Genomic DNA, 27473 nt, shown 5'->3' with positions numbered 1-27473 from the left:
GCAATCTCCGCTCACTGCAGCCTCCGCCTCCCGGGTTCAGGCAATTCTCCTGCCTCAGCCTCCCGAGTAGCTGGGATTACAGATGTGCGCCACCACGCCCGGTTAATTTTTGTACTATCTTCCTTGTTCTGATTAATGCTTTCTGACTCCACTCTGTGAGGAAATGAGGCAAGCTAGGACCTACCGGCAGGAGGCACTGGACAGGAGTCTGGCTGGGCAGCAAAATGCAGTTCCTAACATTTCAAGCCCTCTGAGAAAGGTTGTGAGGAAGACCTCTGTCCTGGGAGAAGGCTGGGGGGACTGGTGAGCTCTATGGCTCCTCTGAGGACAGAGGTCAGTGGAGGCCCCAGCCTCCGCCCATCCTTTTCCTGCACACTAAGCAGTGGCAATTACCATAACAGAAAACCAGAAGAGCAGAAATCCAAGCTCCTGCTGCTCTGGCTTATGATACAGGGTCAGGCTCCAGCCATCTCAACACTGACTCAAGCATTGTGTCCCACAGACGCTTCATCTACAACTTACTAAAATGACCTAACGGATGAGTGGTCTAGTTTTCTGAGTTGGGTCCTTTTTGAGGGGTCAAGAACACATTTTCCTGGGACCCTTTGTTTCCTTTGAAAACTCATTAGTTTTAGCAAGAACAAAGCGGAAAATTATCAGTGGTCATCTACAGCTAGACAGGGCAGTCGACTGAGAAGAGTTGGCAAGCATTTCTTTAGGCTCTGATTTACATCACATATGCTTGAAGAGCTATTACTTCTTAGCAAAGGGAAGATCTCACATCTTGACTTCAAGGCTTGGAAAATCCAAGTATTAACTCTGAGTCCGTGCTATGGATTCCAAGACTGGTAAAGTTAAAGAAAAAAAAAAAAAAAAAAAAGCAAGATGCAAACACGCCAACCCTCCACCACATTGCGTTTGTTTTCACAGACAACAGTTATCAGCAGAAAGCGAGCCTCTCTCCTTAAGCCAAGGATAGCAACAGGGCCCAAGGGAACACACGTCCTAGCTTTCCCCCTCTTTTTTTGTTGCCCGCTATCTGCATGGTTAGGTCAACTTTGGACGACTGGTGCAGGGCAGAATCCCCTCCAGGGGGAAGGGCTTGGCTGGGTCGATGCATGTTGGATTAGGAAGAGGAAAAAGAGTATACGATCTGCCGAAAATCAGTGATTCCGGTGGGCTGTGTGCGGTGTCACCAGGGAAAATGCTTGGAGAGGGAAATGCTGGGGTAGACCAGCAGCCTCAGATGGGTTGGGGAAGGGATGGAAGTGGAGTTGTGCCCATTCCCCAGGTGGTTCTTACTGGGATCACCCGGACGCCCGGGTGGGCGGCTCCTTCCCGGACCCAGGCGCTCAGGGGCAGCACCGCCGGGCTGCGGTGCGGGGGCAGCAGCGAGGACAGGAAGTGCACGTTGCAGGCGGGCGGCTGCGGGGTCGGCAGGAGCGCAACGTCCTCCAGCGCGCTGAGCTCAGGGATCCCGGGGTACTCCCCGAGGAGGTCCCCGCCGTCGCTGTCGCCCGCTGCGAGCTTCGCCTTGACCTGGGCCTTGCAGTCGGCGCCCAGCGGGGGGTTGAACGCGTGTAGGAGAGGCTCCTTAGGGTCCGCCGGGCCCAGGTACGCATCTTTGAAGACGTGGAACTCGTCCTCCTCGTGCTTCACGGGGGCCTTCAGGCCAATGTTCTCCGAAACGAACGGACTCTCGGGGCTAAAGAGCTCCGTCACCATCGCATCCTCGGGGCTGGGCAGCCCACCCGGCAGAGGGCCCTCCTCCATGGCGCAGGGCGGCGGAGCGGGACGGCGGGGGCCGCGCACCTACAACACGCGGCCAGGTGAGAGGCAGCAAGGGGAGGGGGCGAGGGGAGGGGCGGTCAGGAGAGGGGGCGAGGGGAGGGGGCGAGGGGAGGGGGGCGGCCGAGGGAGGGGCGGCCAGGGGAGGGGACCAGGTGAGGGGCGACTAGGGGAGGGGGCGGCCTGGTGAACGGGGGCCAGGTGAGGGGGTCAGGGGAGGGGCGATTGGGGGGAGCAGATGACGAGCGGCCAGGGGAGGGGTGACCAGGTGAGGGGCGACCAGATGAGGGGCGGCTGGGGATGGGGGCCAGGTGAGGGGGTGACCAGGTGAGGGGGTCAGGTGAGGGGCGACGACCAGGTGAGGGGGTCAGGTGAGGGGCGACCAGATGACAAGCGGCCAGGTGAGGGGCGACCAGGTGAGGGGGTCAGGTGAGGGGTCAGGTGAGGGCGGCCAGGGAGGGGGTCAGGTGAGGGTCGACCAGGTGAGGGGAGGCCGGGGAGGCGGTCAGGTGAGGGGCGACCAGGTGAGGAGCGGCCAGGGGAGTCAGGTAAGGGGTGACCAGGTAAGGGGCGACCAGGTGAGGGGGCCAGAGGAGGGGCCAGGGGAGGGGCGACGAGGGGAGGGGCGACGAGGGGAGGGGCGACGAGGGGAGGGGCAGCCAGGAGAGGGATGGCCGGGGTGGGGGTCAGGTGAGGGGCGGCCAGGTGAGGGCGGCAAGGTGAGGGGTGACCAGGTGAGGGGCGGCCAGGAGAGGCGCGGCCAGGGGACGAAGGGCCAGGGGAGGGAGGGCCAGGTGAGGGGCACCCTCGCCCACCGCCCTCCGCCCACCCGCAGGGGCCCGACCGGGCCCGGCAGCCCCCATCCCCGCCTGCAGAGCCGAGGCCCAGCCCGGGGGTCGCCCCGTCAGGCCTCCTCGGAGGGACGCACCTGGGGGCGCCCGGGCTGCCGCGGCGCGGAGAGAGCGGGATAAGGCGGGGGCCGGGCCTCAGGCGCAGGCGGGGCCTCAGGCGCAGGCGGCCGTTGGCGGTTGGAGAAGGGGGCAGGGTGAGGGGGCAGGAACCCTGGGGGAGGGGAAGAGGCGCCCGGGGAGTGGGCGGGGCCTGGGCGTGGGGCGGAGTCGAGGTGGGGGCGGTAAAGGCGGGGCCAGGGAGGATGGTGGGCGTGGTCTGGGGTGGGCGGAGAAGGAGTCGCGAGGGGCGGGGCCTGGACTGCAGCGGTTGCCGGAGCGGGTCAGGGGAGGCACTCCCAGGGCTCAGCCAATCCAGGCTCAGGTGGGGAAACTGAGGACCCCATCGACTCGGGCAGCGCTAAGTGGGACTGCCTAGCTTGACTTCTGACCTTGGGCTTCAAATATATTTTTCTGGCCAGGCGTGGTTGCTCACGCCTGTAGTCCCAGCACTTTGGGAGGCCGAGGCAGGAGGATTACTTGAGGTCAGGAGTTCAAGACCAGCCTGGGCAACATGGTGAAACCCCGTCTCTACTAAAAATACAAAAATTAGGTGGACGTGGTGGCACGCTCCTATAATCCCAGCTACTTGGAAGACTGAGGCAGAAGAATCACTTGAACCCGGGAGATGGAGGTTGCAGTGAGCCAAGATCCCACCACTGCACTCCAGCCTGTGCCACAGAGCTAGACTCCAACTCAAACAAAACAAAACAAAACAATAAATACAATAAAATTTAAAAAAATAAAATTTTTACTACCCTCGAGCTCTCAGGACAGATCCCGGCCGGGAACGCTGCGGGTGGACAGAGGGCAGGGGCTTGCACTGCACGTTCGCAGCCTCGCTTTCACTCCCGATCCTTGGTGAGGCAGCTTACAGGTGCAACTGATGGAGTTGGTCACGAAATAGAAGTCACAAATACGGCTGGGCGTGGTGGTTCACGTCTGTAATCCCAGCACTTTGGGAGGCTGAGGCGGGTGGATCACCTGAAGTTAGGAGTTCGAGACCAGCCTGGCCAACATATATAGTCTCTACTAAAAAATACAAAAACTAGCTGGGTGTGGTGGCGCACGCCTGTAGTCCCAGCTACGCAGAAGGCTGAGGCTTGAACCTGGGAGATGGGGGTTGCAGTGAGCTGAGATTGTGCCACTGCACTCCAGTCTGGGCAACAGAGCAAGGCTCCCTCTCAAAAAAAAAAAGTCACAAATACAATGAAAGTCTCAAATTTTGGGTGGGGAATGAACTATTTCATCTTTAAGGAGTCAATAGATATCACTGTTTAATCAAGAAAAGAGGTGAAAGTTTAGTTCAAGTGATGGCGGAAACTGCAAAGGGCGTAGGACTGGCAGGAGTGGGTGCTGGGGAGACAGCCTCAGGTACTGTCTACTCAGGCACTGTTTCGGTAAAAATAAAGAATGTAAAACAGCTTTCTAATCTCACTTTTAAAAATTAAATACTTTTCTAAGTTTTTAAAGGGTAGTACCCAAGGCACAGCAATACCACGTACTGTTTAGCTGTACATTTAACATTCAAAAATCAAGAAAATTTTGCCCGGGCCTGGGTGTGGTGGTTCATGCCTGTAAACTCAGCACTGTGGGAGGCTGAGGCGGGCAGATCACCTGAGGTCAGGAGTTTGAGACCAGCCTGGCCAACTTGGTGAAACCCCATCTCTACTAAAAGTACAAAAATTAGCTGGGCATGATGGCGCATACTTGTAATCCCAGCTACTCGGGAGGCTGAGGCAGGAGAATCGCCTGAACCCGGGAGGTGGAGGCTGAAGTGAGCTGAGATCGCACCACTGTACTCCAGCCTGGGCAACAGAGTGAGACTCTGTCTTAAAAAAAAAAAAAAAAAAGAAAGAAAACTTTGCCTGGTTGAGAATTCTTAAATTTGGGCCACCAGGTTGAAGACATTCAAAAAGAACTTAGCCAGGACTTCCTAATATGAAAAATTATTTTTGGACATTAAATTCTCACTGTTGGAATATTCCTGCCATGTGAATGACCTAAAATATATTCCAGGCAACATACAAACTTGACAAACACACTTGAATTCCACTTTTTGGTCGTGTCACTGCAACGAGGAGTGAGATTCGGCTGCACCACATCCTGTGTGCCCTGGCATTTCATCTGTAGAGCAGGATTCCACAGAAAGCAAGCTCTAGTGGCTTCTTCAGATTAAAGTTCAGATAGGTTTTTCTTAGCAAACTCTCCCACTAAAATCTTCCGATGTTACAGATCAAGCTGCGGTCCCTTTGAGCACCACACCATTCCCATCACACTTGAGTCTTGTGTATCTCTCCACCCCTCTCTCTGGGTATTTACATACAGATGTGTGCGTGTAGGTCTTACTCTCATTTTATCGCAGGAATAATCACATCATCTTGAGTAGGGTTTAAGGGAAGGACTAAGGATCCAATTTAGTCTTTCCAAATTGCAGGGATCTAGAAGGCAGCTGGTATAAATTGAAGAGCCCTGGCCAGGCCTGTAATCCCAGCACTTTGGGAGGCCAATGCAGGCAGATCACTTGAGGTCAGGAGGTCAAGACCAGCCTGACCAACATGGTGAAACCCTGTCTCTACTAAAAATACAAAATTAGCCAGGTGTGGTGGTGCACACCTGTCATCCCAGCTACTTGTGAGGCTGAGGCAGGAGAATTGCTTGAACCCAGGAGGCGGAGGTTGCAATGAGCCAAGATTGCACCATTGTACTCCAGCCTGGGCAAAAAGAGCGAAAGTCCGTCTCAAAACAAACAACAACAACGAACACTCACAAAAGCAGAAAAAAAATAATAAAAATAATAAATCGAAGAGCCCAAGAATTATGCATAGCTTGAGTAGCCCAAGCAAGAGAGCAACCCACAAGGCTGCACCATTCATTCATTTACTAATCAGAATCAAATATCTACTGAATAGCATCATGCCAGGCATACACAGCCACCTGTGGGGGTCGCCCACGGGTTGCAATGAGCCTGGAGGCTCTGCACCTGCTACTCCTAGACGCTTGCTGCCCTGCTGCACTGGCCAGGCTGGCTCCGTCGAGTCTCTCAGGTCTCAGCTCAACCCCACTGTAAGTGGGTCACCCTCCCTGCCAGCTACCACCCCCTCCCAATGACCCTCTTACTTGCCTCAGAACACTTAAGATCCTTCAACCGGTTGGCTTGTTCTCTTTTTCCTCTGTGGTATGGTTTGGCTCTGTGTCCCCACCCAAATCTCACCTTGAATTGTAATCCCTCTGTGTCAGGGGAGGGACCTGGTGGGAGGTGATTGGATTATGGAGGCGGTTTCCCCCATGCTGTTCTTGTAATAAGGAGTGAGTTCTCACAAGATCTGATGGTTTAGAAGTGTTTGGCACTTCCCCCTCACTCTCTCTCCTCTGCTGCTAGGTTAAGAGGTTTCTTGCTTCCCCTTCGCTTTCTGCCATGATTGTAAGTTTCCTGAGGCCTCCCCAGCCATGCTGAACTATGAGTCAATTGACTGTCTTTTCTTTATTGACTGTCTTTTCTTTATACTTACCCAGTCTCAAGAAGGTCTTTACAGCAATGTGAAAACGGACTAATGAGACAGCCAGAACCTGGTGGTGTCACTGCTGTCTCCCCAGTGCCTAGAACAGGTGCTGATATGGTTTGGATGTGTGTCCCCACCCAAATCTCACATGCAGTGGTAATCTCTGATGTTGGAGGTGGGGCCTGGTGGGAAGTGACTGGATCATGGCCACGTGTTTCTCATGAACGGCAACATCCCTCTTGCTACTGACCTCACCATAGAGTGTGTGAGTTCCTGTGAGATCTGGTTGTTTGCAAGTGTTGTAAGAGAGCACCTCCTCTCTCTGTCTCCTTTTGCCATGTGGAATGCCTGCTCCCCCTTTGCCTTCCACCATGAGTAAAAAGCTGCCTGAGGCCTCCCCAGAAGCAGATGCCTCCATGCTTCCTGTACAGCCTGCAGAACTGAGAGCCAATTAAACCTCTTATAAATTACCCAGTCTCAGCTATTTCTTTATAGCAATGTGAGAACGGCCTAATCCAGGTGCTCAAGAAAAACAGAACAATGGAATTCTCGCATTCCTTTAACGTATTTATTGAGCATCTACTATGTATCAGGCACTGTTCTCAGCACTGAGGCAAAGGAATGGATGAATAAATGCACAGCAAGTGAAAATCAACAGGCTTTTCTTTCCAGCCCAGCACATGAACTTGGTGACGTCTGTCTGCTCCAAGGCCTTGTTTCCATATGCTCAGACTTTCTACTTTGTCTCAAGTATCTGAACTTGGTCCTTGACTTATAATCCCCTTAATTAATATAACAAAAGAGACAGAAGCAAATCTTGTAGTAGACTGGGATTAATGTTTTAATGATAACCTACATTCACACTGCATTTCTAAGATTTACATCCAAAGAGCATATTGTATTTACATGCACCGGTCAGTCCAAGATAACAAATTCAAACCATGGCTGTGTTAAGACGATGGTTTGTTCCAAATTAAATTAAATAGATAATACTCTTACCAACCCCCTTGGACATGTACAATAACCACCCTCTTCCTCCCCTCAAGGAATATAAAATTGCATTGATAACTGCACTGATGAGCAACAATGACATTTGAAACATTTAAAACCTGAGAGAGAAACCCAAATATGTTTAAGCACTCAAATGTCTACACTCAAATTCCCATGTGAACTGTACGGTAACACAGATTGCTCAGTGGTCAACAGTGCATGATCTAGCTGGCTCTGATAGGGACTGACGCCGGCTGCCAGCTTTTGACGGAAGCACTATTCTTGCCAAGGGCAGAGGGAGTTACATCCCCCAGCCTGCTTGACTCATACACCACAGACAATCAGGGACTTTTGTTGTTGTTTTGTTTTTGCTTTTTTTTTTTTTTTTTTTTTGATGGAGTCTCACTCTGCTGCCCAGGCTGGAGTACAGTGGCGTGATCTTGGCTCACTGCAAGCTCCGCCTCCCGGGTTCACGCCATTCTCCTGTCTCAGCCTCCTGAGTAGCTGGGAATACAGGCGCCCGCCACCACGGCCAGCTAATTTTTTGTATTTTTAGTAGAGACGGGGTTTCACTGTGTTAGCCAGGACGGTCTCGATCTCCTGACCTCGTGATCTGCCCGCCTCGCCCTCCCAAAGTGCTGGGATTACAGGCGTGAGCCACCGTGCCTGGCTGCCTTTTTTTTTTTTTTTTTGGTCTTTTGTTTTCATTTCTTATTGTTTTTAGGAGAAAAAAAAATATTTGGCCCACAAAGGTGGTGTTTTTACATCACAAAGTATACATACATGAAATATGCATGTGGGCCAGGCACAGTGGTTCACGCCCGTAATCCCAGCACTTTGGGAGGCTGAGGCGGGCAGATCACCTGATGTCAGGAGTTCAAGACCAGCCTGACCAATATGATGAGACCCCATCTCTACTAAAAATACAAAAATTAGCCAGGCGTGGTGGTGGGGGCCTGTAATCCTGGCTATTCGGGAGGCTGAGACAGGAGAATTGCTTGAACCTGCGAGGTGGAGCCTGCCGTAAGCTGAGATCGCACCATTGCACTCCAGCCTGGGCAACAAGAGCGAAACTCCATCTTAAAAAAAAAAAAAGCATGTGCTCTCCGGCAAGCACCTTCCATCGACTCCAACAGTTGAGCCGTCACTGTTGTACTGTCGGGGTGCAGGACTCTGAAGGAGTCAGGCCCAACTAGAACCAAGTGGTCAAATAAATAAATACACAATTTAAAACAATGGACAGCTAAGCTTGTCATGACAGCCAGTGGGAATTTCATTCCATGAGGCTTCATTTTTGCATTAAATACTCAAGATGACTCAGTGCATAATTGCTTTGTGGTCCATGAGATGCTTTCGTGAAGGCACTCCTATCTGAAGGACAGGCTGGGTGAACCTAGCACTGTCACTCGAGACACCCTGGCTGGTCACCAAGGTGGGCTGGCATACTGTCTCCATCACCCTCCTGCGAGTCTTCCCCCTCACCGGGTGGGAGGAGAAGGCCATCCCTTGGGGTCATGGAGCCGCTCTCTCCTCACCACGGTGGGCTGCCCTCCCCTTCCTCACTCGCTGGTCCCCGCTCCGTGGCCAATGCCCTGCCTTCCTTGCTGTCACTCTGGGGAAGAGATCCTCCTGAGGCACGCGTCATGTTTTATTCTTGAGTGAATTATCTGACCATCACGGCCCTTGCTCCCCTTTTATGACAAGTGCCTGTTTCTTCCTTTTGTTGCTTATGATGACAACAAGGCAGTCCCGGGAGGGGAGTGTGGCACAGCTGCCCTTGGGAAGGAACTGGTCTTTCTGAGGGGGAGGAGCTGGTGGGGTGTAGCAAATGCTTATGTAGGGTTATCCATACTCGGTCAATTGTGAAGGGAACAGTACACCCACAATTCCGACCAAAGACTCCACAAAATAAATCTTTCACTCCATCTCCCTTACGTTTAGGGCCTTTCATTTTTAAGGCACTGGGTTGTGAAGACACGAAGACATACAAGCTCAGTAAAACTAAAGACGTTGCATGCTGCTTGCTTCAAATGTGGAGAGGCAAACACAGGCAACTGGACCAGACGGGAACAGTTACCCACGGCGACAAAAGCAGGTCTCCAAAGCACAGCATTTTGGTTAGTGCATTCCAGATGTGTTAGCTATGACTGTGGACACCACCAGCTTGAAAAACACATTTTTCTTTTAACAAAACGAAAGTTTACCCTGCTTGGATGACGCTAAATGCCCTTAAGCACGAGGCCTTCGGTTGCCACTGAGAAAGCGCACCATTTCCATTCCAATGTGTGTGAAGCCACAACCCTACTAATTCCTTCATTAACTCAACACGATTTGCATCCCTTAATAAACACAAGCCCATCCGGAGACTTCAGGGGAGACTCTGTCAAATGTCCCCCAAGGGAAGGCAAGTCTGGAAGTAGTGGGGTTACGCTTCACAGGGGTAGAGATACTGTTCTAGGAAAACAAAAACACCCAAATTTTCTGGAAGGAAAACTTCTGAGTTTTTTTCAGAGCAATTTTTCATCCCGAACTAAGATCAGGATTAATGCCTATTTTTCATTTGGTTTGCGTCAGAAGAGCTCGTTTTCCTTCCCAGCAGCTCCAGTGGAATTACTTTTTGGAATTAGAACTGAGACCAAACAAAGTGATGATGTCAAACATTGCTTCTTTCAGGTGCTTTCCAAAGCGATGAGAATCCTTTCATGTCAAAACAAAAACCAAAAATACATTAAAACGTGGTCATCCCCATATTTCAAGCTTTTTCATTTGCAATCTGACCCAACGTTTAATTTAAATTCCTTTCTGCCAGTTCTCTAAGATCTGACCAATGTCTTAAAGCTTAACTTAGACATTCCGGAGAAATGCTGAGGGTAAAGAGATGACAGCTGATGTGTTTGTGCGGGTGTGTTGTCGATCCAAGCCTCTGCCTAATGCCAGTGCATTTATCCCATAAAAAACACAATGACCATCCTGAGTGTGGTGGCTCATGCCTGTAATCCCAACACTTTGGAAGGCGGAGGCAGGAGGATCGCTTGAGCCCAGGAGTTCAAGACCAGCCTGGGCAACATGGTGAAACCACATTTCTACAAAAAATACAAAAAAGCAGCCAGGTGTGGTGGCACTCCCCCATAGTCCCAGCTACTCAGGAGGCTGAGGTAGGAGGATCCCCTGAGCCCAAGAGGCTGAAGCTGCAGTGAGCCGAGATCACACCACTGCACTCTAGCCTGGGTGGCAGAGTGAGACCCTGTCTAAAACAAACAACAAAAGAAAACCACGATGAACAAGTGAACCCCAACTTCCTCTGTTAACAGCGACAGTGGCATGGGTTGCCAGGCTATGTACAACAAGGAAAGCAGAATATAAATAAGAGCAATGTGCCATGCTAGGGAGGAGGTCCCTTGATCCATTCACAGAGGAAGCCGGGGGTCCCCTGCTCTGTACGCAGATTTCTTAGTGTGTACCCATTATTCTTAGTTCACCTTCCAAGTGCTAAAGAGTCTGAAAGTTACAGCAGCACCCCAACGTTAAGCTTCAAAACCACTGCTGCCAACAGAGGTAAACATGTTAAACCAAATTAGATATATTTCCTTTTTTTTTTTTTTTCTGAGATGGGTCTCACTCCATCGCCCAGGCTGCAGTGCAGTGGCATGATCCTGGCTCACTACAACCTCCACCTCCCAGGTTCAAGTGATTCTCCTGCCTCAGCCTCCTGAGTAGCTGGGATTACAGGCGTGTGCCATCACACTGGCTAAGTTTTGTATTTTTAGTAGAGGCGGGGTTTCACGACATTGGCCAGGACGGTTTCAAACTCCTCACTTCAAGTGATTGGCCCGCCTCCGCCTCCCAAAGTGCTGAGATTACAGGTATGAGCCACTGTGCCCGGCCGAGATACATTTCTTTAAAACTAGGTAAAGAGAATTTTGGAATTCACTTATGGCTGGGCACAGTGGCTGAAGCCTATAATCCCAACACTGGGACGCTGAGGTAAGAGGATCGTGTGATCCCAGGAGTTCGAGACTAGCCTGGGAAACATGGGGACACCCTGTCTGTACAAAAAATTTTTTAATTAAAAAAATTTAGGCCAGGAATGGTGGCTCATGCCTGTAACCCCAGCACTTTGGGAGACCAAGGCAGGTGGATCATCTGAGGTCAGGAGTTTGAGACCAGCCTGCCCAACATGGTGAAACCCCGTCTCTACTAAAGATAGAAAAAAATTAGCTGGGCGTGGTGGTGGGCACCTGTAGTCCCACCTACTCGGGAGGCTAAGGCAGGAGAATCACTTGAACCCAGGAGACAGAGGTTGCAGTGAGCCAAGATCCCGCCCCTGCACTCCAGCCTGGGCGACAGAGTAAGACTGTGTCTCCAAACAAAAAAACAACATTTAAAAAAGAAGTCCATTTATGTGAAAATGCCCAAACCAAGTAAAAGCAGGCAGTTGAATTGAATTTTTCTGTCAAATTAAAGATGTGTTCCCTTAAAAAGAATAAAGTAAAAATACCCCATCTTCGGGAGAAGGAACTTCTTTTCATACGTACCGTCTCAGGGCAAGAGAACTTGGAAGAAATGTGGAAATTGATGAGGTTCTCTCCCACAAGGATGTATGACACACCATAGCCATCATCAGCAACCTGGAGGACAAGGGAATTTGAATTTGTTGCTGGGAAATGAGACAGCATGAAAAAAGGACTTTCTAATGTTCTAAACGCAACACTGGCCAGGCTCGGTAGCTTCTCCTTGTAATCTCAGCACTTTGGGAGGCTGAGGCAGGCAGGTCACTCGAGCCCAGGGGTTCAAGACCAGCCTGGACAACATTGCAAAACCCTGTCTCTACAAAAAAAAAAAAAAAAATTAGCTGGGCATAGTGGCATGCATCTGTAGTCCCAGCTACTTGGGAGGCAGAGTGGGAGGATCACCTGAGATGGGGAAGGTTCAGGCTGCCGTGAGCCATGATCATGCTTACTGCATTCCAGCCTGGGTGACAGAGCGAGACCTTGTCTCAAAAAAAAATAAATAAATAAGTGCAAGACTGCCAAGGACATCCACAGCAATGATCAGCAGTAATTCCTTCACAGCGGTAGAACTGCAACGTAACAGGGGCACCCAGCACGGAGATGGGCCCATCACATCCCATTACCCATCCCATCACCGCACCCCACTGCGCCTCGCCCAGCCCGCCGCACTCACCGGTCCAAAGCCCCCTCCGCTGGACACGTACTCTGGGTTATTCTCCAGGTCAAACAGCTCCACTTGCTGCTGAGGGGTCTGGCTTGTTGATAATCTCCAAGGCTCAGATAAAACCTATTGAGTGAAACACAGAAATGTTCCAATGACACTTTTCCTAATCCCCTCCTCTACCGGCCCTCAGGAGTCGCCTTGGGAATACAAGAAAAGTCTGGCTTGGTCTTTTCATTGTTCCAGACACCACAAGTCTGTGTCTCCGAAGGCCTCACTGGCTTGGGCAGTGTATCTGCAGAGAGGAAGTGGGGTGGGCGGGACCCCTGGACTAGGGCAGGGAGTGTGGGGTTGGGGGTGGGGGGCACACCAGCCAATAGCATCTCAGACAGTGAAGGTAACAGATATATGGAGTATGATTCGGAACGGGGACAGAGGTGTCAGACTTGTACCAACTCCCATGAGCCAGCTGCCAAATTTGCAGAGAATTTTCAAGCTGGCTGTTAAACACAGCCACTATTAAAAATTAAATTTGCCAGGCGCAATGGTTCATGTCTGTAATCCCAGCACTTTGGGAGGCCAAGGTGGGTGGATTGCCTGAGCTCAGGAGTTTGAGACCAGCCTGGGCAACACGGTGAAACCCCGTCTCTACTAAAATACAAAAAAAAAAAAAAAAAAAAAAAATTAGCCAGGTATGGCAACGTGTGCCTGCAATTCCAGCTACTTGGGAGGCTGAGGCAGGAGAATAGCTTGAACCCAGGAGGCAGAGGTTTCAGTGAGCTAAGATGGTGCCACTGCACTCCAGCCTGGGTGACAGAGCGAGACTCCATCTCCAAAAAATAAAAAATAAATAAATAAATAAATAAATAGAAATTAAATTAAATTTGAGCTGGGCGCAGTGGTGCACATCAGCTACTCAGAAGACTAAGGAAGAAGAATTGCTTGTGTCTAGGAGTTTGAGACAACACTGGGCAACACTGTGAGACCCTGTCTCAAAAAATAATAATAATAAATTTCATAAACTTACAATAAACTAAAGGATTTTAAAAACAAAGGTGGTATGCACTCACAGCTCATCACACCCCAGTTACTTCCGTGCATCTTCCTGTGACATAAGCTCTCGAGGTCTTCGGGTCTATTAAGTCAGGGGCTACCTGTGAGCGGTTACTGAGGAAGCGCAGTACTAAACGCGCTGCTCCCATTTTCCATTTTATGACAGCTACGCCCACAGACCCGTTTTTTTTTTTCCAAATGCCCATTCTGACGTTAAAATGAGTTAATGCAAGGGTGCAGTAATTTACTAAGTTTTGGTCTAGCCAACACAACTGATGGAAAAAGTGGAAGAGACTTACTTCCTTAAGGAAAGGGGACTCCACAGCGAGATATTTAGACACCACGTAAAGGCAGAAGAGGTGACGATCGATCCCGGAGCCGGTCATGGCGAGGCGATACATATGCTGATGCTTCTCAGACGCCACCTTGAACAATTTCAGCCTCTGTTCCACCTGAGTGACAAAAGGCGGGAAGGACATATGTTGCATGTCTCAAGTTGAGCGGTTATGAATCTAAGTTAGCCACCACACCCGGCTAATATTTTTTGTATTTTTAGTAGAGATGGGGTTTCAACATGTTGCCCAGGGTGGTTTCGAACTCCTGAGCTCAGGCAATCTGACTGCCTCAGCCTCAGCCTCCCAAAGTACTGGGATGACAGGCATGAGTCACCGTGCCTGGCCTGACAGCCTTTCCAGAATGAAGTTTGTCTCGGAAAAAAGAGCCCTGGCCTGTGTCTCCTCCAGGGGTCAGCAGAAAGCACCTGCACGGTGGGGTCAGGTGGACCCAGTGGCCTGGGTCTGACCTCGGCCATTAATGAGCCGAGTGGCCCAGCAGCTGCTGAATTCATCTAGGCCTCCGTTTCTTTATCTATGGAAATGAACTGAGGACACTTCTCAGGACCACCGCTAAGAATTTAAAGGACAGTGTACGGAAACCCCCAGGCCCCAGCCTGGCACTTGGCGCCCAGTGTGGCAATAGCTCTAATAACCAATGGAAGGTCTCCGTGTGACGGTCACAGCTGGCCTACCCTCACACCAGCCACCTGTCCAGTTCCGAAGCAGCCACCCACTATGCCTTTCCTCATTGTGGTGTCCTGGACGAATTTAAAGACTCTCAGGAAGTAGAATATGATTCGGAGAAGTATCATCTGTAACATGCCTCTCTGTACCTGTCCCTACCTTTACCTTTTAGTACCTTCCGTACGCGTGAAAGGGGCAGAGGAAAGAAGCTGAATTGAGCACCCCTGAAGAAGGCAGTACAGGAATGATGAGATCAGAGAAGCTGGAGTGGCGGCCTCCAGAGGCCTTTTAGGGAAGCATGACAAGCACGCTGTGCCCTCAGCCTATGGCACATTACCGTCTGGGCCGGGTCCACCATGGCCTGCACGAAGTCGCACGACTCAGCGGTGCAGGAGCGCACGGTCTCCGTTCTCCCCTCTCGGAAGAGCCGGGTCATGGAGGCCTCGTATGTGAGGCAAAACTTGCCCATATCCTAGGGAAAGAGAAGTACTTTAGTGCACGGCAGGGCATGCTGACATGTCTAAAACACAAAGAGGGATAGGGTAAGGTCGCCAAGAAGAAGTGAATTTTATCATCAACTCTTTTTTGAGATGGGGTCTTGCTGTTGCCCCGGGCTGGCGCACAGTAGCATGATCACAGCTCACTGCAGCCTCAACCTCCTCCAGCTCAGGTGATCCCCCAACCTCGGCCTCCTGAGTAGGTGGGACTACAGATGCATGCCGCCATGCCTGGCTAATTTTTTTATTTTTAGTTTTTGTAGAGACAGGGTTTCACCAGGTTGCCCAGGATGGTCTTGAACTCCTGGCTCAAGCGATCCACCCGCCTTGGCTTCCCAAAGTGCTAGGATTACAGGTGTGAGCCACTGTGCCCAGCCTATTGTCGATTTACGCTTTCAGTCCCCGGCCGCTTTTACACGTGGGTAGTTACATGGCAGCGGACAGAGGTGTCACTGGCTTCAGGAAGGGCCTGGTGGAGGTGGGAGGTCAGTTTCTAGGTTAACCAGGTGTCTGTTTCAAGATGCAACTGATACCATGACACCCTCCCCACCCCCGAGTCCAACACACGTCCGCTGCATTCCCTTCCCGCTGAGGAGCAGCCTGCAGCTGTGTACAGGAGGAATGCTGTGCACAGCGGCGGATCGCATTTGAAATTATTTAAAGACACAACGGATTGCCTGGAGCAATTCCACCGTGTCTGGAAGATGGTGAGAATGATCTGGGAGAGGCTGTGCTGGGGTGCAGCAGGAATGTCTTTAGCAGGAGGGCGGGGAGTGGGTGGGGCCGGAGCCTGACGCACAGCCACTGCCCCTGTTAGACAGGAGCCTCTGGCAGATGCAAAGGGAAGGTCTCTTCCGAAAGCTCCTGTTTTCTGGGTGAAATAGAAGAAAGGGTGCCTGCTGAGGGCTGGGCTGGGGAGGAGGTGCTGGCATTTAGGGGAGGGAGGTGTGGCGTGGCATTTAGGGGTGTGGAACACGGTGCCCAGGCCCACTGGGGTCAGCGCTCATTCATGGGGAGGGGAGACAAGCCAGCTGTTGAATGCTTTTTTCCAGCTAGGCCGGCTCCTTGGGAACAGAATCACAGCAGCTGGAGAGCTGGGCTGAACCCGGGAGCCTCTGTAGGCTCCCCAGGTGAGTTCAGGGGGACCAGGGAGCCGAGGGAAGGGATGGTCCCAAAGAACCATGGAACCCATGCCCAGGGAAGAGAAAAGGGAGGGCAGGGAGGGACAAGGGGTCAAGGAACGTGGGCATCTGGGCCTACAGCGGACAGCACAGCAGGAGGGGCTGGTGGCCCCTGAGGCTGAGCCTTGGTGGAGATGCCGGGATAGTGCAGCACGGGCGCCTGCTGGGAACAGCAGATGGTGGGTAAGGACACAGACCGAGTCCAAGGGAGCACGCGGCAGTGGGAGGAACAGCATCTGCGCGCTGCCCCAAGAGGGGGCCCAGGGCCACCAGGCCAGCCCAAAGAGGGCCAGGTTCCAAGTGAGGACAAGAGGGTGATAAGTAGCAGTTTATGGACCCAAATGATTCCTGACCAGACACATCCCTGGACATTAGGGTGCACCCTGGCACAGGCCCTGGTGGCCCCAGGGTGGCAGACCTGCCAATCTGCAGAGGACACCATGTGGCAGGCTGACACTGTCAAACGAACCCAGAAGAGGGTGCCAGAGGCAAGGCTGGGCTGAACACAGGGCCTGCTTAGCTTGGGAAGGGGGAGCTAGACAGAGCACAGGACCCACTCAGCCTGGGGAAGAGGGAGCCGGACAGAGCGCAGGACCCCCGGAGCCTGGGAAGGGGGAGCCGGACAGAGCACAGGACCCCCGCAGCCTGGGAAGGGGGAGCCGGACAGAGCACAGGACCCCCGCAGCCTGGGAAGGGGGAGCCGGACAGAGCACAGGACCCCCGCAGCCTGGGAAGGGGGAGCCGGACAGAGCACAGGACCCCCGCAGCCTGGGAAGGGGGAGCCGGACAGAGCACAGGACCCCCGCAGCCTGGGAAGTGGGAGCCGGACAGAGCACAGGACCCCCGCAGCCTGGGAAGGGGGAGCCGGACAGAGCACAGGACCCCCGCAGCCTGGGAAGGGGGAGCCGGACAGAGCATAGGATCCCCGCAGCCTGGGGATGGGGGAGCTGGACAGAGCACAGGACCCGCTCAGCCGGGGAAGTGGGAGCCGGACAGAGCACAGAACCCACTCAGCCGGGGAAGGCCTGGCACCTGCACACAGGCCCAGCTGAAGTCAGGCTCCTCACAGTGCAGCCAAGATCTCTGCAGGAGAGGAGGCCCCCGAAAGGCAGAAGGAAGTGTCCAGGACCAGGGCCCTGTGAAATGAGAGTGCATCAGCCAGAAGGAAAAGGAAATGGAAGGCATCGACAAGAGCAAAGCTTTGCAGAGGGAAACGTCTAGAGACCGTGAGAGCACCTCGGACGCCAGCGCCGAGCAGCACTTCCAGTGAGGACCTGGCTAAGCCCCCAGGACCCCCTGGCTGCCTTGGGGAGCTCTCTTCCCCAACCCACAGATGCCACCAACCCTGGTGGCATGACACGACACTCAATATTCCCTTGGGATTGGGGGTCACAGGCCTGGGGCCTGCCATGAGGACACGGGGCCTCCTGCTTCCCAGGTTGATAGCAAACACGCCTTTCAGAGCACTTCCTGCGTCTCCTCACTGCAGGGCACTTCACAGGGGCTCACGATGAAGAAGTGGGGAGTGGGAGAGGGAGAGAAGCAGAAAAAAGGGAAAGCGGAAATGTGGCATTTTAGTTATTTAATAAAGGTAAACTTGAACTATATGATACAATGATTCATTTGAAGTCAACCTTCCAATATCAAACTTTAATTGCGTAAGTTATGAGAACAGTCATGCCTTGTGCCCACAGTTTAAAAGACAGTCATCTAAAAAACTTCTTGGCAAATGCATTGAGTATTAGTGTGCAAGCCCCACTTGAGCTCAGACGCCATCAAAGAGCCAAACCACGTTACAACTGCAGCACCCTTGACCCACTGTGACCAGCCGCCATCAGGAGGATGGCCCTTCACTGTCACCAAAACATCTCCAGTTTCTAAGAAGCAGGATTCAAAGACAGTCTATAGATATACTGACATATACGGCATCACACACTAGCACTGCTATTACAGGGCTAATGATTCAGGTTGGTAGGGCCTGGGAATTTTTCACCTCTAGTTTCAAAAAAAAAAAAAAGATTCCAAAGCAGGAAGCAAATAACTGCAGACTAGAATTAAAACCACTGTCTAGTGTTAGCATTCAATCCATATTCAATATTCAATACTGATTTACTGATGCTCCCGGCACAGGTAGGCTGATCATGAATTCCTGCCCTCAGGTGATCCACCCGCCTTGGCCTCCCAAACTGCTGGCATTACAGGCGTCAACCACGGTGCCCGGCACTCCAGCCTGGGCAACAGAGTGAGACTCTGTCAAGGAGGAAAAAGAAAAGAAAAGAAAAGAAAAGGGAACCTTCACACCACCACCCACTAATACGTTGCATTTATCCTTTCTAGACTTTGCATATAATGAAGAGTCGAGAAACTTCTGTAAAATGCAGAACAGGCTGTGCGGGCCACGTGTTCTCTGTGGCGACTACTCTGCTTTCCCACTGAAGTGAGACTAGCACAGCAACATGTGAAAGCCAGGCATGGCCGTGCCCAGAATGCTTCACTGATGAACACTGAGACTTCATGTAATTTTCACATGTCACAAAGTATTAGTTGCCTTTTGATTTTTTTTCAACTATTAAATATGTGAAACCATTCTTAGCTTTAAAGCCATAAAAACAAAAACAAAAACATGTAAAGGGCCAGGTTTGGCCTGTGAGCCACAGTCTACAGATCATTGTAAGAAACAACTGACTTTCACATACTGTTTTATGACTAAATATTTTTCCGTATAATATGCCACAGATGGCCGGGTGTGGTGGCTCACACCTGTAATCCCAGCACTTTGGGAGGCCAAGGATTGCTGGAGCTCGAGACCAGCCTGGGAAACAAAGTGAAACCCCATCTTTACAAAACATACAAAAATTAGCCAGGCCTGGCAGTGAATGCCTATAGTCTCAGCTACCCGGGAGACTGAGGTGGGAGGATCGCCTGCACCCAGGGAGGTCGAGGATGCAGTGAGCCATGATTGTGTCATTGCACTGCAGCCTGGGCAAGAGTGAGACCCTGCCTCAAAAAAAAAAAAAAAAGTGTGTATATATATATATATATGCTATAGACATCACTTAATAGCTATAAAATATTCCTCTGTATGAAAATACCATATTTTAATTTAGTATCATGAAAGGAAGATTCGCTCTGCCGAAAGGAAAGGATTACACTGAGAGCTGAGCTGTGCAAGAAGCTGCTTTTCCTTTTGTTCCCAAGCAGAGAGTGACAGATAAAAGGCAAAACATCTCCACCCTGTGTTCGCTGGGTTTTGTGTAACGAATACGTAACTGACAATTCCCCTACTGCCCCTTTTCTCTTGCATCATGGGAATTCCGTAATGTGGCCATGCTCTCCCTCCTTCCCCTCCAGCCTGCTTTTCCCTCTAAATACTGAAGCCCTCAAAACCAAAACCACCTTTGGAGGAAGGCACAGGCCTGTCTCCCAGGCACGCATCACTAACCTTGGCAAAATCAACTTCTAAATGGATTGAGACCTATCTCAGACCCTTTCTGGTTTCCAGCATTAACTTTTGTGTGTGTGTGTGTGTGTGTGAGATGGAATCTCGCTCTGTCGCCCAGGCTGGAGTGCAGTGGCATGATCTCGGCTCACTGCAAGCTCTGCCTCCCAGGTTCACGCCATTCTCCTGCCTCAGCCTCCCGAGTAGCTGGGACTACAGGTGCCCGCCACTATGCCCGGCTAATTTTTTGTTTTTTTAGTAGAGAGAGGGTTTCACCGTGTTAGCCAGGATGGTCTCCATCTCCTAACCTCGTGATCTGCCCGCCTCGGCCTCCCAAAGTGCTGGGATTATAGGCATGAGCCACTGCACCCAGCCTACCAGTATTAACTTTTAAGATTTCTTCTTTTTTTTTTTTAGATGGAGTTTTGTTCTTATTGCTCAGGTTGGAGTGCAGTGGTGCGGTCTAGGCAGTTCACTGCAACCTCCACCTCCCTGGTTCAAGTGATTCTCCCGCCTCACCCTCTCAAGGAGCTGGGATTACAGGTGTGCGTCACCACATCCAGCTAATCTTGTATTTTTAGCAGAGATGGGATTTTACCATGTTGTTCAGGCTGGTCTCGAACTCCTAACCTCAAGTGATCCACCCACCTAGGCCTCCCAAAGTGTTGGGCTTACAGGCATGAGTCACTGCGCCCGGCCAGATTTCCCCACATTTTTACAGTAAGCTTGCTCACAAGTGTTTTTTTTTTGTGTACCTGCCCTTTTTCATGGATCATCTGCAGGGTCAAAGTTATTCTTCCCTGATGCATGTTTCCAGCTGTGTGGTCTGTGCTGCTCCTGGGCCTACCATGGGGCCCCTATATTTATTAAAACGATTCCCAGCTGCTGCTATGAACATCCCTGCCTCAGTCCACCCTCACCAACATGAAAAAAAGCCTTTACCAACCCCAATGGCAACCACTTAGCCAGATTTCCTAACTCCATTTACTCACCAGCTCCCCATCCCCCACTGATGTCAAATACTCCCTTCATTACACGTTATTTCCCGGGCCTGCCTTTGAACGAGGACTGCAGCATTTTATTTTTATTAAAAACATTTTTTAAAAGATAGGGTTTCACTATCATCCAGGCTATAGTGCAGTGGCATGATCAGGACTCACTGCAGCCGCCACCTCTGGGGCTCAAGTGATCCTCACCTTAGCCTCCTGAGTACCCTGGATCTACAGGCATGCACCACCATGCTGGGCTAATTTTGTTTCGTATTTTTTGGACAGAGTCTCGCCATATTGCCCAGTCTGGTCTCAAACTCCCAGGCTCAAGTGATCCACCTGCCTCAGCCTCCCATAGTGCTGGGATTATAGGAGTGAGACCACTTTAATCGCTACAATCTTCTAACTCCCACACTTTTGAGTTTTAGGATTTGAAAAAGTACATGTCTACCTCCCCCTGTCCCTGTCCCACCTCTGCCTGACTGATTTTCTTTTCAAAAATGTTATGGGTGACTCTCAAATGTTAGGCTTTTCAAGCTTCAAGATCAACTGGGCAAACTCCTCTCCTGAAGCTCCTGCCTAACCTTTTATTGTGTTCATATTAAACGTGTGAACTGGGCCAGGCATGGTGGCTCATGCTTGTAACCCCAGCACTTTTGGAGGCTGAGGCAGGCAGATCACTTGAGGTCAGGAGTTCGAGACCAGCCTGGCCAGCATGGTGAAACTCCGTCTCTACTAAAGATACAAAAATTAGCCAGGTGTGGTGGCAGGCACCTGTAGTTCCAGCTACTCGAGGGGCTGAGGCAGGAGAATCACTTGAACCCAGAAGGCAGAGGCTGCAGTGAGCTGAGATCATGCCGCTGCATTCCAGCCTAGGCAACAGAGTAAGGCTCCGTCTCAAAAAAAAAAAAAAAAAAAAGTATGAACTGGGAACATCCCTCCCTCTATGGTTCTTAAGTTTTTTTAATCCAAAATCATGGCTTTTTCTCCCTCTCCCCGGGGAAGAGTTGGGGGGTGGGTGCTCCTTGGCCTTCTTCCCAGAGTCCAGTCTGCTTTATACACATATGCCTGGAGGGTGGGGCCCCAGATTCTCCTTTCTATTACATTCTCTTATTGTATTTCCCAGTTGGCCATCATCCTTACGCAAGAAAGCTGGTGGTCTTCGTGCGCCTCTGTGCTGGGCCGGCTCACTGAGTGTACCTCTTAATCATCAGAGCCTTTCTGCTGTTCCATCTCCTGAGCAGACACCAATGTTCCTCCTGCCCGATTACCCTGTCAGCTGCTGGAGGCATCCTCATCTTTCTTGTTTTAATGGGACTGCCTCCCACACTTTTACCTTGACGCAGTAGCTAGCTATTAACACACGATGCCATTTATCCTGTTAAGGAAAGAGCCCTGTTACTAAGCCCCTTGACCAAGAGCTCTTATCAGGAATGGATGTTAAATGTGAAATGTCTTCTTAGGATCTGTGAAACTCACTATCTAGGTTCTTCTCTGACCCACCAGTATGGCTTAGTGTATGACTGGATGTACTGACACAAAACCAGCCTCTCACCACTGGTGGACGCCACTGTCGGCGACTCTTCTTTTCCTACGTGCTGGATTCTACTTGCTAAGATTTTATTGAGGGTCTCTGCACTTCCATTCATGAGGGAAGCTGGTCTGTGTTTCCTTTTTCTGTGTTTAGCTGCAGCACAGTGGTGAAAGCCACAGGGTCTGGAACAAACCTGCCTGGTTCTGATCTCAGTCCTGCTGCGTAGGAGCTGCAGCCCTCAGGCAAGAGGCTTCACCTCCGAGTGTGGAAGGCAGAGATGAAGAGACGCCTTCCTCGGGGCTGACCTGATGTTTCGCTCGCTCCTGCAAAGTACTTGGCACAGTGGCTGGTGCTCCTTGCACCTCATTCCCACACCTGGGCCACGTGGGTTCTGGGGAGCAGATGGGGTGGCTTCCTTTCTTTGTGGAGTCTTTGAGCCGCAAGCTCTTTGGAGCCACGAGGTGGCTGCCTGACAACCTCTCACTTTGGTCCATGGACCACAGACCTTTTCAGGCTTTCTACCTTGAGTCAGCATCACTAATTTGTACTGCTTGCAGGAGAGTCATTTCATCAAGTTTTAAAATGTACTAAAATGCAGCGTGGCATTCCCTTATTAAACTCCTCTCTGGGTCCTGCACTTACTTGCAGGGACTTCTTTTAAAAAAGAAAAAAATTTGAAAAGATAAAATACCATCCTTTCAGTATGTGAGGTATCAACTGCTTGCACGCCCTCACACTGCACATGTATGGGCAAAATCTGCTCATCAGTTCTCAAAATCCAGCTCACTGATTCTGAGATGCGATGCCTCTATTCCATGTCACCTTTTCATCACATGATCTTTAGTCAATGATCTGTCACAGACAGGAGCTTGTCACTGCACTCCAGTGCTCTGCCCAGCTGCTTTTGGCTCACACCTAGCGAGCATGTTACTTGGGAAAGCAAAGCTTCATAACTGTGACAGTCGTTGCAGAACTGTATTAGCATACATTGTAAATATGATTGTGGCCCATTCATTCCAGTTCATCCGATATTAACACTGCCTATTACTTCTCTGTAACTGTTGCTTTCTTAACTTTAGGTGGAGAGGGCACAGACTCTGGAGCCGCCAGCCAGCTTTATCCCTGCCTAGTGCTACCCTGGCCAAGCACCTGGCCTCTCCGCACCTGTTTCCTCACCTGTAAAATGGGATAACAAGAGTTTCTGGGGCATAATGGAGACTTGTAAATTTTTAAAAATGGGATAACAAGAGTGCTTCCCAGGTGGAGAGACAGTGAAGCATGATGTACGTGATGCACCAAGCAAAACTCAACAATGGCACAATCATTACCAAGGTTGGGGGGGGCAGTGCCACACGCTGCATATGTGTACAATACTCAAATTTTAAAACAAGGCCGGGCACGGTGGCTCATGCCTATAATCCCAGCACTTTGGGAGGCCAAGGCAGACAGATCATCTGAGGCCAGGAGCTCGAGAACAGCTGGCCAACATGGTGAAACCCATCTCTACTAAAAATACAAAAAATTAGCTGGGCATGGTGGCACACACCTGTAATTCCAGCTGCTCGGGAGGCTGAGGCAGGAGAATCGCTTGAACCCAGGAGATGGAGGTTGCAGTGAACCGAGATCACACCATTGCACTCCAGCCTGGGCAACAAGAGTGAGATTCTATCTCAAAAAAAAAAAAAGTTGGGAATATCTCAAGCCAATGCCACGATGACTTCTGTTGCTCCCAGAAACCAGGGGCTCCCTCTCTGGGATGGAATGCTCCCTCCAATGGACAAGAAGACCCATTTACATCCCTGCTAGGGGTGCCAGCTGCTCCTCCAACAGGAGTCGCCAGGTGCAAATCAAAATATGGCCAGTGCTCAGAAAAAACAGATGGAAATGCCATGTGTATACGGAGGATCCAGCCCATGGCACGTCCAAGTGGCTGGAGTTTCTCCTTTTATGGAAGGGGATGTCAAAGGCCAGAGATGTTAAGTAATTTGCCCACAGACATCACTTGATAGCTATATCATATTCCACTGTATGAAAATACCATAATTTAATTTAGTATCATGACAGGAAGATTTACTCTGCCAAAAGGAAAGGATTAAGCCGAAAGCTGAGTCATGCAAGAAGCTGCCTTTTATTTTGTTCCCAAGCAGACAGCGACAGATGAAAGGTAGAACACGTCCACTCTGTATCACTTGACCTGTGTAAAGTGCAGATTTACCGAGCGCCAGACGAATACAACTATTCCCCTACCTGCCCACACTATTTCCACTTTAGCAAATGCTAGGATTCAGGGCTTATTTTGGGGCTTAACTCTCCCACTGTAGAGTGATGAGATCTCACTTTATACCTATCCCCCAGACTCTCCTCCTCCCGTGTCAGCTGGGAATCTACGCCTGCTGGAGGGGGATTTGCGAGCTTCGCCTGCATGCGTGGTGAAACACCCCACGCCACCCGGTCCCCAGAGACCGGGGGTGGGGGCTGTGCTTCTCCTATGCCGGGTTTCGGGCCTTCCCTCCCCACTAGGTGAACAGTCTTGGGCAGGTGTAGGAAACCCCAAAGTGCTCACGAGAAAACCCTAGGCGTTCGATTCTTACCTTGTAGTGCGCCAGCTGGAGGGCCAGCTGCACAAAGGCGTCTGGGCTCGTGCGACATTTCTTGATGATTCCTTTACCAAAGGCAACGAATGGGAAGGAATGGAAATCCACGTCGTTTGCCAGAAGATTTGCGGTGTTCAGGGAGGTCTCTATAACCTCTTGACACTAGAGAGAAAGAAGAAAAAGGTTTTACGGAACGAGGGGATAAAAGTACTGACGCACACCCAGAAGGAAATCGGAGGCTGGCTTTCAGTGCAGCTACAAACTTGGTACTGGGAAGTACACAAACGTTTTCCTGACCCAGAAGCACTAGTAAGTTAGGGGTATGGTTCCCTGACCCCGGAGGAGAAGCCTGAATGTTAGAGCAGGTAGCTGGTCTGACATGAGCAGGCCAGGAGAGGGCTTCCTTCGACACACACTGGGAATGTCAGGCGACCATCAGTTATGGTCAGGTGGTTGTGAACTGCCTCTCTAAAATAATAATTGATCACAGCTGGTGCCAGGGAAAGGCAGCCTCCCAGTACATAGAAACGGAGCTGGTGACCAGCAACTTCCGGATAAGATCTCAGGCGCCGGGCGAACGGGCTCAAGCATGCGCACTGAGAGGCAAAATGGCGGCGTCTAACTGGAGTATGATCTTCCTCTAGGAACGCTAGACATGCAAGGGAAGAACACCTCAAGTGAGCATGCGCACAATTCCAGTAAACACACTGCGCATGCTCCCTTCCCAAGCGCTGGGCAGCCACAGTGCAAGCGGATAGCCCACCCCAAGGAAGGAATCAGGAGAAGTAATGCAAGACCCTGGAAGCATGCCAATGTGTAAAACCTCAAGTCAAGAGGTCAAACCTGGCACTTGATCTCCCAAGTTGGCCGCTTGGCCCTCTTCCAAATGTACTTTCCTAAGTTTTTTAATAAACTTTCTTTCCCGCTCTTGGTCTCCTGCCTTCTGCCCCACAGCCAAATTCCTTCTGAGAAGGCAAGAATTGAGGTTGCTGCAGACCGGTACAGTGAGACTCCACAGAGTGTTTTGAATAGTCACGCGTCATCTTATGAAGCCCACGGTCCTCAGACAGAGGCGATTAAGAAACACATTTTTTACTTATTATTTATTTTTTATTTGAGACAGGGTCTCGCTCTGTCACCCAGGCTGGAGTGCAGTGGTGCCATCTCTGCTCACTGCAACCTCTGCCTCCCTGGTTCAAGCCATTCTCCCATCTCAAACTCCCGAGTAGCTGGGACCACCGGCGCCTACCACTATGCCCGGCTAATTTTTGTATTTTTAGTAGACACGGGGTTTCAACCACGATGGCCAGGCTGGTTTCGAACGCCTGACCTCAGGTGATCCACCCACCTCCGCCTCTCAAAGTGCTGGGATTACAGGCATGAGTCACTGTGCCCGACTGATAAAACACATTCTTAAAAATAAATCTTAGAAAATAAATGGACAACCATACAATGAAATATTAAGCACTAGAAATAAATGAACCATAAAAATTTAAACTCCTATTACTAAGTGAAAGAAGCCAATCTGAAAACGCTACACACGGATGATTCCAATTACAGCAGCAGCCTTTAACCATGTGGATCCATTCCAAGACTCCCCACAGATGTCTGACACTTCAGATAGTGCCACAGTGCCAAACATTATACCTACGGTATTTTCTCAAGCTCATAACCAAGACAGCCACTAAGTGGGTAGCACCTATAGCACAGACACACTTGACAAAGGGACAAAAGGATGATTCCATCCTGCATGGGACTGCACAGGACAGGAGCTTTCATCACACTACTGTCTCCGGAATTGGTGGGTTTTTGGTCTCACTGACTTCAAGAACGAATCCGCGGACCCTCGCAGTGTTACAGTTCTTAAAAATGGTGTGTCCGGAGTTTGCGCCTTCTTCCCAGTGGCGCTGGCTTCACGAATGAAACTACAGATCTTCATAGTGAGTGTAACACCTCATAAACGAAACGTGGACCCAAACACCAAGCAGCAACAAGATTTATTACAAATGGCAAAAGACAACGCTTCCGCAGTCTGGTAAAGAACCCTAACAACTTGCCACTGCCATCGCCGGCAGCCTGCTTTTATTCCCTTATCTGACCCCACCCACATCCTGCTGATTGGTCCATTTTACAGAGAGCTGATTGGTCTATTTTACAGAGAGCTGATTGGTCCGTTTTGACAGCGCACTGATTGGTGCGTTTACAATCTTTGAGCTAGACACAGAGCTAGACGGAAAAGTTCTCCAAGACCCCATTAGAGTACCAATTCACGTGTATTTACAAACCTTGAGCTAGACACAGAGTACTGATTGGTGTATTTACAAACCCTGAGCTAGACACAGAGTGCTGATTGGTGTATTTACGATCCTCCAGCTAGACATAAAAGTTCTCCAAGTCCCCACCAGATTAGCTAGATACAGAGTGCTGATTGGTGCATATACAATCCTCTGGCTAGGTATAAAAGTCCTCCAAGTCCGCATCCGGCTCGGGAGGCCAGCTGGCTTCACCTAGTGGATCCTGCACAGGGGCTGCAGGCGGAGCTCCCCGCCAGTCCTGATTCGCACCTGCACTCCTCAGCCCTTGGGCTATTGATGGGACTGGGCACCACGGAGCAGGGGGCGGCGCCGCAGGGGGGCGCGGGGGAGCTCAGACATGGCAGGCTGCAGGTCTGGAGCTCTGCCCGGCGGGGAGGCGGCTTAAGGCCCAGCCAGAATTTGAGCGCAGCGCCGCCGGGCCGGTATGCTGGGGGACCCAGCGCAACCTCCAC

General features: G+C 50.9%; 3 protein-coding genes across 7 annotated transcripts in view; 1 reads left to right on the top strand and 2 right to left on the bottom strand.

Annotated features, from left to right (window-relative positions):
- Positions 1–1812, bottom strand: part of TESMIN (testis expressed metallothionein like protein) — a 55114-nt gene extending 53302 nt beyond the window's left edge. For 3 of the 4 annotated variants that reach the window (XM_050758187.1, XM_050758189.1, XM_050758188.1), the window contains exon 1: positions 1303–1808. In XM_050758187.1, the coding sequence (XP_050614144.1) occupies positions 1303–1773 (471 nt within the window). In that variant the 5' untranslated portion in view covers positions 1774–1808. Of the gene's footprint in view, positions 1–1302 lie in introns of all 4 variants that reach the window. The other variant, XM_050758190.1, reaches the window with a different exon arrangement.
- The window catches only part of IGHMBP2 (immunoglobulin mu DNA binding protein 2), a 556281-nt gene that overhangs the window by 373373 nt on the left and 155435 nt on the right, over positions 1–27473 (top strand). The window lies entirely within an intron of this gene.
- The window catches only part of CPT1A (carnitine palmitoyltransferase 1A), an 81521-nt gene continuing 61106 nt past the window's right edge, over positions 7059–27473 (bottom strand). For both annotated transcript variants that reach the window (XM_050758179.1, XM_050758180.1), the window contains exons 14-19: positions 24704–24868; positions 14810–14944; positions 13753–13905; positions 12413–12526; positions 11764–11856; positions 7059–9925 (exon numbers count right to left, since the gene is read on the bottom strand). In XM_050758179.1, coding sequence (XP_050614136.1) covers positions 9839–9925; positions 11764–11856; positions 12413–12526; positions 13753–13905; positions 14810–14944; positions 24704–24868 — 747 coding nt within the window. In that variant the 3' untranslated portion in view covers positions 7059–9838. The remainder of the gene's footprint in view (positions 9926–11763; positions 11857–12412; positions 12527–13752; positions 13906–14809; positions 14945–24703; positions 24869–27473) is intronic.

This window comes from Macaca thibetana, chromosome 14 (genome assembly GCF_024542745.1).
Source record: "Macaca thibetana thibetana isolate TM-01 chromosome 14, ASM2454274v1, whole genome shotgun sequence".
In the NCBI taxonomy this organism is placed as follows: Eukaryota; Metazoa; Chordata; class Mammalia; order Primates; family Cercopithecidae; genus Macaca; species Macaca thibetana.
Note: the sequence above shows the minus strand (reverse complement) of the source record. Positions and strands in the feature narration are given on the sequence as shown.